This window comes from Bufo bufo, chromosome 3 (assembly GCF_905171765.1).
Source record: "Bufo bufo chromosome 3, aBufBuf1.1, whole genome shotgun sequence".
Lineage (NCBI taxonomy): Eukaryota > Metazoa > Chordata > Amphibia > Anura > Bufonidae > Bufo > Bufo bufo.
In genome coordinates, this window is record NC_053391.1 from 383677935 (window position 1) to 383694745 (window position 16811).

At 40.6% G+C, this 16811-nt stretch overlaps 1 protein-coding gene across 2 annotated transcripts in view; it reads left to right on the forward strand.

Moving 5' to 3' along the window:
• Nucleotides 1–16811, forward strand: part of LOC120995486 (ras GTPase-activating protein 4-like) — a 236031-nt gene that overhangs the window by 89379 nt on the left and 129841 nt on the right. For both annotated transcript variants that reach the window (XM_040424736.1, XM_040424735.1), the window contains exon 4: nt 3383–3444. In XM_040424736.1, coding sequence (XP_040280670.1) covers nt 3383–3444 — 62 coding nt within the window. The remainder of the gene's footprint in view (nt 1–3382; nt 3445–16811) is intronic.

Consider the following 16811-nt stretch of genomic DNA (forward strand, 5'->3'; position numbering starts at 1 on the left):
GCTTGATCTTAATTTTTATCCATATGTATGGAGATCCTAATGTGGATGGTATGTATGTATGTATATGTGTATATATATTTATGTGTGTGTGTGCATGTATATCTGTGTGTATGTGTGTGTGTGTGTGTGTGTGTATATATATATATATATATATATATATATATATAATGTGCGTGTGTGTATTTTTCATGGATATATATGTTTTTCCTTTATATATTTTTATTCAAACCCTGTTACACTCCACTTATTTTAATTAATATATATATATATATATACATGAATGTATGTATATACACATATATACAAGTACGCTAACATATACCTATCTATATCTATGTGTAGATTTTTCCTATAATTCGTATCCCTAGTTATCTCTGTTGTTTTTTTAGCTCCTACTATATACTGTGGTAAATATACATCTTTAAACCAAATGAAGCACATGTCATTGTAGAATTATTTCGATTATTTTAAGAGCCTCCCTTATTGCCCAATTCTCTATAAGATCTGTGGTGCTATGCCCTACACCAGAGATAGCCACATATACACTTAGGCCTCATGCACATGGCCGTTGTTTGGGTTCGCATCCGAGCCGCCGTTTTGGCGGCTCGGATGCGGACCCATTCACTTAAATGTGCTGTCCACATCCGTGGCTCCGTTCCGCGGCCCCGTTAAAAAATATAACATGTCCTATTCTTGTCCGCGCTTTGCAGACAAGAATAGGCATTTACATTGCCGGCGCCCGTTTCGTTCCGCAAATTGCGGAAGGCAACACAGGTGGCTTCCGTTTTTTGCGGATCCGCGGTTTGCGGACCGCAAAAAAAGCAGCACGGCCATGTGCATGAGGCCTTACATTCACATCTCACTATATTATGCTCTTACCAATATCTTCCACGTGAATCCTCTTAATGTCTTCCCTAAACACACAAGCGGGTCAGCGCTGTACAACTGATAGCTGACAGCCCGATATGTGAAGTCAGGGAGCACACGTAGAAAGCCGGCCTTGAATAGCTGACAGCGCGGCATATAAATCTCAGTCAGCACTGAAGGGTTAAAAGTATGGCATATTAGGCTTAGGAAATGTTGTCCCCCGTAATTATGTATCATCTTTAAATGACTCAAATAAACAAGATACACTGTTACACATATGTATATTATGTAGCTATGGTAGAACAAGAGCACCGCGGTGCTACACTAAGAATGCTAGAATAGCCTGCACGGCATAAAGCTGTTAGTGGGAAACATCTTACAATATAAGCTTGTCAGCGCTGAACAACTGGCAGTTGACAGCCCGGTATGGGTGTATGTGCATATGAGAAACATTGCACTTTGACTTACCAAAATAAAACACTGAAGTCAATCATGCTAAACATGACGATATCCTTGCCCCCCAATCCTCCTTCTCTCTCTCTCCCCCGCCCAGTGCGCCAAAACTTAGTTTTAAATTGCATGTTGTGTAATGTATTCCTTAACTTGTAATAGTCCTGATGAAGGGGGCGCTTAGCCCTTGAAACGCGTTGACTGAAAATAAAAAAAAACATTTATACTTACCCTGAAGACTACTTTTGTTTCTACTTCAAATTTAGGAAGGTGGTCATACAAGATTAGGGTACTTTCACACTTGCGTTAAACTTTTCCGGTATTGAGTTTCGTCCTAGGGGCTCAATACCGGAAAAAAACTGATCAGTTTTATCCTAATGCATTCTGAATGGAGAGCAATCCGTTCAGTATGCATCCGTCCAAAAACCGTACAGTGACTGAACTGAAGACATCCTGTCTTCAGTTCAGTCACTGTACGGTTTTTGGACGGAGAAAATACCGCGCATGCTGCACTATTTTCTCCGTTTAAAATTCCGGTACACTCGCCAGAATGTGGCATTATTTTCCTTTGAATTGCATTAATGCCAGATCCTGCCCCAAGTGTTCCGGAAAAACAGATCAGTTTTTCTGGATGACAACTGGAGAGACGGATTCGGTATTGCAATGCATTTGTGAGACGGATCCGCATCTGGATCCGTCTACAAATGGTATCCGTTTGCATACAGATTGCCGGATCCGGCAGGCAGTTCCGGCGAATGAACTGACTGACAGAATCCAGCAACACAAGTGTGAAAGTACCCTTAGAAAAACACGTCTGCTTTCTTCTAGATACAGATCAGCACCTGGGGAGGAAGGAAAAAGCAATGTTTTCTTAATCCTCTAGCATTGCTTCAAATGGATTTTCCAGGACTTAGATATTGATGGCCTATCTCCAGGATAGGTCATCAAAATCAAACCGGTAAGGGTTGAACACACCCGTCACCCCCACCAGTCAGCTGTTTCAGGCAGCCAACAGCACCAGAAATTATACAGTGGATGGAACCAGAAGCAGAAGGCTCCATTCGTTTAGTAATTTCCAGCACCAGTGTACTGCAGCTCAGCTTCAGCGTCACAACACAATAGACACTTTCTGCTCCATCCACTGTATAGTATCATGTGCAGGCAGCTCCTGGATACTATTGATCTATGAGGGTGTTGGTCCACCATTGATCTGATATTGATGACATATCTTAAAGACACGTCATCAGTATCTAAGAGGAAAACCCCTTTAAGAGGATGGGTTCATGGAGGAATTTAGGAAACATTTTGTTAGGTTATTGTCTTGTTCGGGACTTCCCAATAGAGATTTTTTTCAGTCTAACATCTGTATATATTAAAGGGGTTATCCCATGAATAGGTAAAAAATGAAAATCAGACTATAGTACATGACAGTCTCTTTATAACAAAGCTAGAACCGGCCCTGTACATCACATGGATCCAGAGATCTTCCCATCCATTGCTCTGCTAGATTTATAATAAGCTGAAAGCTCGAGGGGAGTGTCTTTTCTGCCGCTTCTAAGGAGGATTGTCCATGCTCTCCCTATCACAGCTCAGGGGGCGTGTCTCAGCTCTCCCTATCACAGCTCAGGAGGCAGTTGAAAGATGAAACTGAGCATGTGCGGCCTTCTCAGTGAGCAGGACAAAGAAATAAGAAATTAAGTGGCGCTATACAGATAGATGTCATTGAATAACTCAGTAGCTATAATTAATTGTTTATTACATGCAATTACCAAAGTATTCAGATCCAGGTGCTGGTTTGAAAACTGCTGAATATTTTTAGTGGGACAACCCCTTTAATAACTATTAAATCTTTTCTTTATTATTCTTTTCTCCAAGAAAAGTCAACATAAGTAGATGATGGAATGAAATAGCTCAACAGATTAGTTATAATGCCCTTTGTCACATGGAAGAGGCCTAGAGTTTTAGCGTTCACTTCCTAAATGAAAATAGAGCAGCCTGCTCATAACAGAGAGGAGTATACTGTAGTTCAGCCTCAAACAAATGACTTTTTTCTCTTTCCTTGAAGCCGTGATGACGTCATTGGGAAGGTCTGTTTAACCCGTAATGTTCTGGCTGAATATCCCAAAGGTATGTGTTATGCATTCTATGCTTCTATAAGGCTATTTTTGAATTATTGTTTTATTGCACTATTTCTATTCTTAACATGCCAGTGGGAGAGAACGATGGCGTTCAAAAGAGAATACATCCATATATTTTCCAGAACATGCAATAGATATTGGAAATTAGAAATCATGAGTGTGAACAAAAATGCTGCAAGGGAATACCATTTGTTTTTGTACAGTGTACGATGTAAGTGCAGAAGTGGTTACGAGTTATTTCAAAATGTGACCCGTACCAGAAAATGATGTATAATAAAAAGAAAAACATCAAGTGTGGGACCATTTCATTAATATAATTTTGTATTATAAGTATCATTATGTGTTTGATCATTATAGAAGTTACAATAAGCACCGGAATCTTTACTTAAGTTAATCAAGGTGAAGTGTTCTACTAATTGTGGAAATTACCATTGCCTCTCAGTAAGGGCATGAATGAGAGCTGCATGAATGACAGCCAAGACCCGCTGTGGACAGCAGAAGCACAGAGCATTAACATGATTGATAATGCTCCGTGCCTCTCTGTGATCTTTTTACTACAAAATCACAATGACAACTTTATCTCATTGTGATTTTGTAGTAAAAAGGTAACAGATCGGCACGGAGCATTATCAATCAGGTTATTGCTTAGTGCTTCTTCTGTTTGCAGTGGGTCTTGGCTCTCATTCACGCAGTTGCTGTCATGCACGGCATCCGCTCGTGTGAAACAGCCCTAAAGGATTTACACTGTGAAATCATCGGGCAGATTATCAGGATCCAACGTTTCTGTTAAAGCTCATTCCCAACAGTGGAGACTTCACCTCCACTGAGCGAGCAGCCGACTGACGGGAAGGCTCGATTTCTTCCAGAAAATCTGTGGGCCGTTTGTGCGTGTAAATGCGGTGACTGACAACTATCTATGTATACATACTTATACAAGAATACTATCAATCACTGATAACACCTCCCCCATATACAGCTATCAGTGACGGACAGCTATCTCTGTATACACACCTACACAGAGAATACTATCAATCACTCATAACACCTCCCCTGTGTACAACTATCAGTGACTGATAGCTATCTATTGTGGCGACTCGCTCTGATAGACAGGATTAGCAGACGCAGTATAGAGGCAACAACAAGTTCTTTGGATCAAACAGTTCAGTGTTTTATTCACACTTTAGGCAAGTGACAAACCAAGCAGTCATATTCAACAAAAAGTCACCTTGTGGTGTTGGTGGTAATTCACACCATGCGGCAATTCTGCCTCACTAGACACAAGGCTCCCAGATCCCAACACAGAGACATCGCTTCTGAGCCCAGCTGCCTATTTAAGGACAGACAGGTGCTGCCAAAACCTGGACTGGCATTTAAAATCCGGTCCAGTATTTGACTTCACCTGGCTGTAAATCAGCCCAGCAGCGCATGCTGGGAGGAAAATACCTGTTTTCCCAGACCAAACGTCTCACTGTGTCACACTATGTATACATACTTGCTCAGAGAATGCTATCAATCATTGATAACACCTCCCCGTGTACAGCTATCAATGATTGATTGCTATCTCTGTATACTCACTTACAGAGAATGCTATCAATCACTGATAATACCTCCCAATTGTACAGCTATCAGTGACTGACAGCTATCTATGTATACACACTTACACAGAGGATGCTATCAATCACTGATAACACCTCCCCCATATACAGCTCTCAGTGACTGACAGCTATCTATGTATACACACTTACACAGAGACTCTCAATTGCTGATAACACCTCCGATGTGTACATCTATCAGTGACTGACAGCTACCTATGTATACACACTTACACAGAGAGTGCTATTAGTCATTGATAACACCTCCCTGTGTACAACTATCAGTGACTGACAGCTATGGATGTATACATTTAACAGAAAATTCTATCAACCATAACCCATGCCTGTGTACAACTGAAGTAAGAAAAAGCAGAGATTTAAATGTATAAATTGCAAGTTTTTCAGAATCTTTACAAAACTATATAACAATCTATTCAGGTCCTCCCGCTCTATAACATGCTTCCTGCAGATTGCACTGCATTTTGTGGTGACAGATTCTCTTTTAAAGGGATTTCCCAAGTAAATAGTTTGCAGTGGAGTCAGAGCGGCTTTAAAGGGGTTATCTGGGCTTTCCAATGTTGATGCCATAGACAGCAGTGGTGAGCAAGAAGAGAGAAGCGAGACGACATGTAACACTCCGCGCTCCGTCTCCTCATACATCTGATCGGCGGGGATGCCAGGTGTTGGATAGGTCATCAATGTAGGAGAGCCCTGAGAACCCCTTTAAAACATAAAATAAGCCATACCTCCACTAATCCCTCATTGCTGCCATTCAGATGGTGCTGGGGCACGGTCAGGGCACTGGATTGTCCTTTTTGAAGATTCTAAATAAACTCAGAGCTTTTTCTGCTTAATGGTATGTATTGTTCTATATTTTTATCATTTTTTGTGTGCTGAATTTGTATTTATGTAAGTTTTTATTATATAGTAACTTTGGGTATATGCATGAATGTTGGTCTGTTACTTTGGGTCTTCAGTATAAGATAATGTTGTCTCACCTATGGCTTTCATCCTTCCCCTTCCAGTCTCAAGGCGCCTATTCGGGGGGTGGGGGGGGGGCCTCTTCCTTTGATTGATGGCACAAGCAAGTGGCGCTGGTATAATGTAATCCTACCCCTTGCCTCTGTGTGAGCACTCCTGAGCTGCAAGTATCTGATCATTAGCAGCTTTGGCGCAGCAAGAGTTTTCCATATCAACCAATGATATGGTGGTATGTTGTCTAGCCTCATTAATACATAGACTGCAGGTCTGTGCCAACTTCACTATGTGTGTCATGCTAAATATATACAAATATACGCGGCATCACAGTGTATATTTGGTATATAATCAAGTAAGATGTCGCACTAGGAAAAAAGGACACCAAGTCGGTGCTCCTGTGAAATTGAGACCACTCACTCAATGCAAAAAAGTAATAATAAATAGTATAACAGGGCACTCAAGAAACCGTGACCATGTGGTTAAACAGTTAAATACTTTATTTGTGATTATAATCAATCAAAATGCTGGAGTTCAATTGTATATACAATATGATATTATCTTCGATAGCATAAAAATGATCGATTATATACTCAAATGAGATAATTATATTCGGCAGCATACAATAAAAAATAAAATATAAAAAATAAAAAATAATCGATTGGCACTATAGGTGATTCGATTAACACAATATGTAAAATCAAGGCAATATTCTTAGAAATGCATAGTAGTTGTGAATCAATAGTCCCAGGATAAATAATGTCAATAACTTATAATTGTTGCACCTGGGTATCGGTGTATAAAATCAGGTATATAAAGTCAAGTCTTTATGTCCACTCTCGATATCGGCAGCGTCCCACCGAAACAAAACACCTATAGTGCCAATCGATTATTTTTTATATTTTATTTTTTATTGTATGCTGCCGAATATAATTATCTCATTTGAGTATATAATCGATCATTTTTATGCTATCGAAGATAATATCATATTGTATATACAATTGAACTCCAGCATTTTGATTAATTATAATCACAAATAAAGTATTTAACTGTTTAACCACATGGTCACGGTTTCTTGAGTGCCCTGTTATACTATTTATTATTATATTTGGTATATACAGACTGCAGGTATATACTCTGTCATAAATAGATACGGCATATACTCTACAGTACAGTATATATGTTGTATATGCTGGCTGCAGGTTTATACGAGATAATGTACTACAGAGTATATACAGTATCTATCATGTGACAGAGTATATACCTGCTGTCTGTATATACAACATGTATACTATAATAATATTGTGATCTCTCTGTCAGGTACAAAGATGACAGCTCAGTAGCGATGTGTATTACAGGTCCTGGGCTATTATTGCAAGCGCTGAACCTGTAAAAATGTATTCTCTGCTGTCATGTTCATATCTGTATCAAGCAGCTTCAAGGCACATGCCCTAGAGCTCTTTCTGTGCAAAAATCCATAGTGCACACTATGTGGCCGACGAGTTGAGCTTCAGATAGGGGCAATACAAGGTGGCCGGGGACAGAAGCTAATGCGCATGCACAAGAGACTATGCACGCTCGCTCCCACAATCCCGGCCACCAGAAAGGCCGCCTTACTTTCAGAGCGCAAGCGCGACCACCACTAAAGGATTGAAGTGGTGGCCAAATCCCCTAGAGACGAGCGGTTTAGATGGTAACATAGACTATATGGGTAAGTTACTTGAATTAGGGTATGAAACAACATAAGTATCACTTTATGAGATGAGACAACCCCTTTAAGGGTTACAGTCCTTTCTTTTTATATTGGTACAATATTATACTATAGCCGGCCATTCACATTATATAACTGTCCACGTGCTTTTTTTGCTGACAGCTATCTCTTCTAGTCCCCCAAGTGCACATGCATTCTCAGATTCTAAGTGGAAGAGGGCAGAAGACCTACCTACCTTTAATGAGCATCTTATGTTCCCAAGGGTAACAGAACCCAACATGCCCCTTCTCTCCCCGACATCCCCTAACATTAGATGATTGTCTGAAATCAGCAGCAAACATAGGTATGGCCAGCTTTAAACTGCTTGTTTCCAACTTCCAATATTTCGCAAATTAACATACAATACATTAAAGAATCATTTTTTTTATTTTTTTTTTATAATAACGAATTAACGGAAACCCATATAGTTAATGAATAACTTGATGTGGGGGAAAAACTGTCCCTTTTGGTTTCTTGTGTGGAGGCTGTGAGTCATCAGATAGAGGTATTTATGACTCTCACAGTCTTCATTTTTCATATCACTTCAAGTATTGTTCGTACTTCTCTTTTCATCAGTTGCTTTTTCTTTAGAAGAAGCAGAGAACTTGTTATTTCAGATAGGAAGTGACAACTTGATCTCCACATGACATTTGTTTAATTTCTATTAGCAAGAGATGGCTCAGACAGAAGCAGTCAGTTGCTGGGGGATAGTACAAATCCGATGGAGGCGTAAAGTGGTAGACTGGCAAGAAAGAATAAAAGGTTAATGAGGTGGGGGCGTATGTAAGTAAATGAAGGTAATAAGGTTTCCTGTGTGTTTTGCTTTGGGTAATTACTTTATGACCATATAGCCGGATATTTTGTTTCAATCTGTTTCTTTTTACAAGCTCAATTGAACAGTATAATTAAAGGTAATGTCTGTAAAGTATTTTTACTGTATTGGAATTTCATAGGAAACACATAAAAGAGAAGCAAACAATGTAGTTGTGTAGGAAGCTTAAAGGCAGGGAGGGATATACTGTAGAATGAATATGTCAGTGGGTTTCAATACAAAGTTTCTTCAAGTAATAGAATATACTGATACAATGGGAGTTTTAACATCGGTTCGTGAGAAGCTTACGCAAATTGTTCAGTCAATATGGTTACATTTCCTGTTGCAAAAACCTATATAATAAATTAATTAGGCTGCTTTCACACTCGCGTTTGGTGCGGATCCGTCATGGATCTGCACAGACGGATCCGTTCAGATAATACAACCGCATGCATCCGTTCAGAACGGATCCGTTTGTATTATCTTTAACATAGCCAAAACGGATCCACCTTGAACACCATTGAAAGTCAATGGAGGACGGATCAGTTTTCTATTGTGCCAGATTGTGTCAGTGAAAACGTTTGGCTCAGTTTCGTCAGACGGACACCAAATCGCTGCAAGCAGCGTTTTGGTGTCCGCCTCCAAAGCGGAATGGAGACGGAACGGAGGCAAACTGATGCATTCTGAGCGGATCCTTATCCATTCAGAATGCATTAGGGGCAAAACTGATCCGTTTTGGACCGCTTGTGGGAGGCCAAAATGGATCTCACAAACGGAAAGCAAAAACGCCAGTGTGAAAATAGCCTAAAAAATACCAATATCATTCTAATTTCAAACTTCTCTTCATCTTCTAAAGTCTAATTTATTAGCATATGGCCAAAGTAAAGGCCCCTGCTAATAAATTGCAGTGCTCAATTGAGCAGATGATTGTCTGTTCCTTCCAGGCAATCACCTGCTCGAGACATTTACATGTAGCGATCTCCTACACAGTATGGGAGCAGTAATCTCTAATGCCATCGCTCCTCCCTATACAGAATCATTGTTTGTTGGCAGCCGAGTGCTGTTTAGAGTAGACCACACGATCTTCTGCCGGCACACAATGATTTAGGTGTCCGCATGAACAATCTTGTTACCCGAGAGGGTTTCGCTTATTCATCAGGTAATTGGCAGCAGCTTTACACACGGCAGATTATTGCTAACAAATGTTCATATGAATGCTTGTGGGCGATAATCTGCCCAATGTTCGGCCGGTGTAAAGGGTTCTTAACAGTTGGGTGCAGAATCTCTTTTATTACCAAGCACCAGTTCAGAGTATACTTCACATGTTAGGGTCTGTTCAAAAGGATTCTGCTACTAATGGAGCCATAACTGACTATGATGGTCCAGCTGTTAAATGGATCCCTATGGATACCCTTAAAGTACACTCATGTAACTTGCTTTAGAACAATTTCAAATGCCCTAAAATCATTTTGGTAATGTATTTCATTCACCGGTTTTACCTTCCTCCTGCAAAAATAGACCTCCAAAATTCCAACCAGTCTATCGCTTTGCAGTATGTGCATACATTCTAGAGAAATATCAGTAGGTGGCATAGTCATCTCAGTACTGGCTTGAGCAAACTGTGCTGCTCTTGCCTGTGCCCCCATACATTTCACTAAAAGTCTGGCATAACATATTGGCGCAAACAAATTAGTACGGGCACAAGCGTAAGTATATTACCTGTGAGGGGCCCGGGCATATGGGGGGGGGGGGGGCATTTTATGATATTGGATAATCCTTTTAAAGGGATTCTGTCACCTCGTTTTCGGTTATAGAGATGCGGACATGCACGGCTAGATCGCCGCTAGCATGTCCCCAATATACCGGTCCTATAGTGCTGTGTGCTTTTATTTTGTTAAAAAAATGATTTTAGAAATATGTAAATGAGTCTTGTAAGGTGCCCAAGGGGCTTTACTAACCTTCTTGGTGCCCAGCCACGCCCCCCTGTGAAGGAGCTTAGCACCGCCTATGTCCTCCGAATCTCCTCCTTTCAACACAGTTAGATTGCCGTAATCTTGCGATGCGCGAGCTCGCGCATGCGCAGTGCCGGTATAGTGTTCCTTCCCTGTGCTGGCATCAGCCTCAGGGAAGAAACTGCGCATGCGCAAGCTCGCGCATCGCGAGATTACGGCAATCTAACTGTGTCGAAAGGAGATTCGGAGGACATAGGCGGTGCTGGGCTCCTTCACAGGGGGGCATGGCTGGGCACCAGGAAGGTTCGTACAGCCCCTTGGCACCTTACAAGGCTCATTTACATATCTCTAAAATAATTTTTTAAACAAAATAAAAGCACACAGCCCTATAGGACCGGTATATTGCGGACATGCTAGCGGCGATCTAGCCGTGCATGTCCGCATCTCTATAACCTAAAACGAGGTGACAGAATCCCTTTAATTGAATAAGTGATTGGATCAAATTCCTCCTCTATATAGCAGGAGGATATGTATGTTTATTTATTTATTATACTCACTTATATAGCGCTGACATATTCCGCTGCGCTTTGCCGACATTAGCATCACTCTGTCCCAAATGGGGCTCACAATCTAAGGATATCAAGACCACATGGAATCAACTTATTATACGTGATCCTCACAATCTACCTGCTATACAACCTCATCACAATATTACATTCTATTGTCAGATAGTGGGAGTGCCAGCTTTATAGTTTATATTTCACTCTCATCTTTTTTCGCTGTCGTGACGGATAGCCAGCCTCCAGCCAGAGCACCCACGTAGTTTAGATCCCTGGTGATCCGCTAATCGTTCTACATTTTAATTCATTATGTTTAAACAGTTTTTATTGATCATATTTCAGGAAGTCAAAAAGGTACAATAAAGCAAGCTTCAAGTATGTATTCACAGAACTTACATACCAGTGTGGATGGGTTGTAGTTTCATTACCCAACAATAGACTTAATTGTATCTTGTGATTATACAATATCTCACATGTAAGTAACTGAATACGTATATCATATGAACATTTAATTGTAGCAGAAGAAATAGGGGGGAAGAGATATAAAGGATGAAGATATAGAGATGAAAAGACAAAAAGAGACAGAAGAAGGAGAAAGAAAAAAAAAAGAGGGGGGAGGATGAGATGGAAGGAAGGGTAAGTCCCACCTCCTTAACAAGAGGGAGATGTTTAATCATTGAACATTAGTAAGTTAGGCAGCTAGTAAAGAAAGAAAATCAGGGTTTTAGGTATTTTGAAGACTGATCTGTTCCTTCCGAGGAGATCTCCTCCGTTCTGGCAATATACTGCATTTCCTGAAACCACTCTCTCATGGTAGGTACATGCGCCGAGCGCCAGTGCTGGGACTGGGCCATGGCCTAAGATTTACAATTTTTCACAAAAATTGCACCAGAATACTGGCACAAAGGTCTATCATAAAGTAAGTCAATAAATAGAAGTGTTGAGCGAGCATGCTCTGCTGAACTGCTGTTCGGCTCGAGCATCGCTATGCTCGGCACATGGCGGTACTCAGGGCCAGAGATAGAAAAAATATGAAAATTACTATATTTTTTCCATCATTTTTAATACTTTTTCTATAGAGGGTGTCTGCAGTGACTTGTGACATGTGTCCAATACCTTCTGTGTGTCAGGGCCAGAGATTGTAGAAATATAAGTGAAAATTGCACTATTTTTTCAATAATTTTTAATACTTTTTCTATAGAGGGTGTCTGCAGTGACTTGTGACATCTGTCTAACACCAGTCTAGGTATTACTGATCTAGCCGCTGTGATACAAAATCTCAGCAAGCTCTTTTTTTGGGATGGAATGGAGCCTGGCAGAACGGAGAGGAGCGCTATTTGAGGAGAATTATCAACTACCTTCTGTGTGATCGCACGGAAGATTCCAAAAATCTTGTCCCAGAAAGGCTTGATTAGTTTACAACCCCACCAAATATGCAGCATTGTGCCTTTTTCTTTGTTGCATCGCCATCAGGAATCCGGCACAGTGGGAAATATTCTATGAAGTCTAACTGGGTATCTGTACCAACGTGACAAAATCTTGTAGTTTTTTTCCTCAGCAGAACATGCCATATGTGTGAAAATAAAAATGCTTTATGTTGATCAGAGCGTTCTATGTTAGTTCCTAATTCCTGTTCCCAACCAGCAATAAAGCTAAGGGTATCTTTGTGTAAGTCTGTCAGCAAATTCTGGTACAGCTGAGAGATTAGGTGAGTCCGTGGAGAAGACATGGTAACCAGCTTTTCAGTCTCATTTAAAGTATCTCCGAAAGAGCACTGCTCCCCCCTGGATAAAACAAATGATTTTAATTGTTCATATTCTAGCCAGGATATCCGTGTATTAGGGAATTTTGCGGATATCGTGGAAAGTGGAGGGAAAGGATTTCCCGACAGGAGATGGTGGAAATGGGGGTCGCCTATACAAAAAAAAAAACCCCGTTCATGCCTGCAGCGAAAGCAGGGTTGTGGAAAATTGGGGTGAGTGGACTCAGTCTTTTAACACAAATACCCCTATGATTCAAGGAATCCCATAGTTTGAGTGTTTGTCACAACAGAGTGTTCTGTCCGCTTATTTGTGGACGGACCTCAGGTGCAATCCATGGAATGTGTTTAAGTGGGAGAGAACAAAGATTTTGCTCTAGTCCCACCCATTGCTTCGTAGTTATATTATGTTGCCAATCTAGTGTTCTGGTAATGGACGCCGCTGTGTGATGTAGTTTGAGGTCTGGAAGGCCTACCCCGCCCAGAGCTTTAGATCTGATTAAAGTGGAAAAGCCTATCCGCGGTCTGCCCTGACCCCAAATAAAACGGAAAAATGCTGTTTTCAACTTTCGGAAAAAGGAGGATGGTGGTGTAAGGGGAATTGCTTGGAAGACATAAAGGTACTTGGGCAGGATGTCCATTTTTGTTGAAGGCCGCAAGTTCTTTCAACGTCTTGTCTAATAGGGGCAGATAATTTAGGTTAAATAAGTGATTTCTGTCAGCTGGAATAAATATTCCTAAATATTTAAGAGCGGAGGGCTGATGTCTAAACTGAAATGAGGTATGAAGTTTGGCAAACTCTGCCTGAGGGATATTTATGTTAAGCATTTCGGATTTTTTGTAATTAACTTTGAAATTACTTAAATGGCCAAACCGTTCAAATTCGCTTAGTATCGAGGGGAGGGATATGTGAGGTTGAGTGACATATAGCAGGAGATCGTCTGCATATAATGCTGTTTTGTATTGTGTGTTTTTGATCAGGAGACCATGTATTGATGGATTATTACGAAGTGCGTTGGCTAAATGTTCCAGCACTAGAACATATAACAGTGGAGACAGTGGGCACCCCTGTCTGGTCCCATTCTGAACCTGTATGGGCGAAGACAGTAGCCCGTTAACTCTCACTTTGGCTGTGGGATTTGAGTATAAAGCACGGATGCTGTTTAAAAACCTAGGCCCTAGCCCGATTTGTTTCAGAGTAGAGTCTAGGAAAGTCTATTAAATGCCTTTTTGGCATCAACTGATAATAGGCATGGGGGGGTGAATTGTCTCTCGCTATGTTGGTGAGTATGAGGGTTTTAATCGTATTATCTCGTGCCTCCCTTCTACGTACAAAGCCAACTTGGTCCGTATGTATTATATCTGGAATTATAGGTGCTAATCTACAGTATCTGCAAGGATCTTGGAGTATAATTTGAAGTCAATATTGATCAAGGAGATTGGTTTGAAATTGGACGACAAGGAGTGATCTTTCCCAGATTTAGGTAATACACTAATGTGGGCCTCAAGTGATTGCTTAGGGAATGGAGATTCTGGGCTAATGCTATTGAAGACTTTTGAAAGGAAGGGAGAAAGGAGGTCACTGAATTGTTTGTAGAAGGCTGTAGTAAAACCGTCTGGTCCCGGGCACTTCCCAGACGGTGAATTCTTAATTATAACCTTAACATCCCCTTCAGCAAAGTCCAACCTTTCTCTATTTGCTTCTGAAATTGTGGGTAACGCTGTCTCAGAAATAACTTCCTCTATGCGCTTCACTAAGGAGGCAGGTGACATATCTGCGAACTGGCATTTGAGATTGTATAATTTCGAGTAGTATTCTCGGAACACCTCTAATATCTCTGTAGGATTGTGTGTATCCTTACCAAAGTTCGGGACGCTCTAGGGTATAATAAATGGGCTAGTGGCCTACCGCATTTATTGGAAAATTCATAAAAGAAACGTTTTACTTGGTCGCAAAATTTCCTGTATTGCTGATCTATCAGGGTTTTGATAGAGTCTCTGACTTTGAGCAATTCTATGTGGATAGTGGTGGAAAGTGTTCGTTTATGCTGTGTTTCTAGGTCATGTGCTTGTGCTAGGAGGTTAGAGAGTTTAAGTGCTTTTTCTTTTTTCAATTTAGTGCCATGTTTTATAAAGATTCCCCTAAGAATGCACTTCAGTGTAGGGGAGTGTTGTCGGTGGCATGTATCTGTAGGAATTACCTAACTGTGTTTCGGATGTCTGCCGTGCATACCACATCTTTAAGAAGATTATCATTTAATCTCCAATTCTATGGTTAAAATGTCGCATCAGGGAGCTCTACTGCAAAATATATCGGTGCGTGGTCGGAAAACAAGATGTCCCCAATAGAGGCCTGTGGATTCCAAGCTAGAGTGTGATGGCTGACAAGGAAGAGGTCTATACGACTATATGACTGATGAGGTGTGGAAAAAAATGTATAGTCTTTACCTTGTGGATGGAGGATTCGCCAGGCGTCTATTAGTTGAAGAGAGTGGATATGAGTAGAGATCGTAATTGCAAGTGGGGGGCAGTGTTCCGACTTGTAATGGAATCCAGGAGTGGATTAAGTGTAAAGTAGTAGTCTCCACCGATTATCATCTGTCCCTCCATGAAGTCGGCCACTTGGTTCAAGAATGATCTTCAGGTATAGAGCTGCATTTTGTTAGGCAGATACCAGTTTACTACTATGAATAGGGTTGAATTGATCTTTAGTTTAAGGAAAATGTATCGCCCCTCTCCGTCCATTCTGAGGTCCACCACCACTCCCTGAAGGGAGTGGTGTAGTGCTATTGAGACGCCTCTAGATTGTGAATCAGGGCTCGGATTATGGTACCACTTTGAAAAATACCTATCACAGAGCGCCGGCACGTGTCCCGCCCTGAACTGTGTCTCTTGCAAAAGCTGTATTTTAACTTTTTGCTTATGCATGTTGTAGAGGATCTATGATCTCTTTTGGGGTGTGCTAAATCCCCGGATGTTTAGGGATCCAATTTTCAAAGTGTTCATCTCTGACTGGTGTTAAGTGAGCGGGACAAGAGAAGAGGAGGGGAGGAAAAAGAGAGGGAGGAAGAAGAAAAAAAAAGGGAGGGAAAAGCAGGGGTATAAGGGAGTAAAAGTTTTCCTTTTTCCAGTGATTAGTTGAAGGAAAAAAGGGAAAGGGATAGGATGAGAATAGAGGTAGAAGCACAAGTGGGGAGGAATATGTAGATGTGACTTATTGGGGAAACAATGAGTGTATGGAATGCCAAGTCACAACTGAAGTAGGTACTAGAAGTGTAGGTTTACAAAAGTGATCAGAAGAAAGGGAAAGAGTGTATCTCACATCAAAGATGTGAGTCCCCATTTTAATTCATTATATTAATGTTTACGTACACTTGAAATTAGAATAAATTGAACATAATTCCATAAAGTTATTTTATTTTTTTTTTACTGAAAAAATGGCGCAGCTATTTTTGCCATCTATTGTCAACAGAAACCAGATGAAAAAGCCTAGTGGTGTGTACAGGATCTTAGACTTCTGGAAAGTTTTTGTCATATATCATCTAACATGAGCTTCAGTCATAAAGCCAAACTAAAGAGAATCACTGTCTGAACAAAGAACAGACTGTCTTCTCAGAATGTTACACATTTCTAGGACCTGTCTTCTTACACAGCCTTCAGTGTTATTAAGACCAGCACACTGTGTATTCAGTGGTAGCCTGTAAAGGTTAGTCTGTCAAATCCAAATGTCCTAGAAATAAGTGCTCTTTGAAATCATAGAAGCAAAGAAATGCCTATTTGGTTTATTTTGTTAACATTTGACATAGCAAATATTATTAAATTTCACACTGGTATCGTAAAAATCTACCTAGATTACAAGATGTTACCCTAGTTATAAATGTATTTGTTATGCCATGCAAACATACAACAAATTTACAAGGATTCCTGGCATGGTCCCAAATGGAAATTAATCCCTGG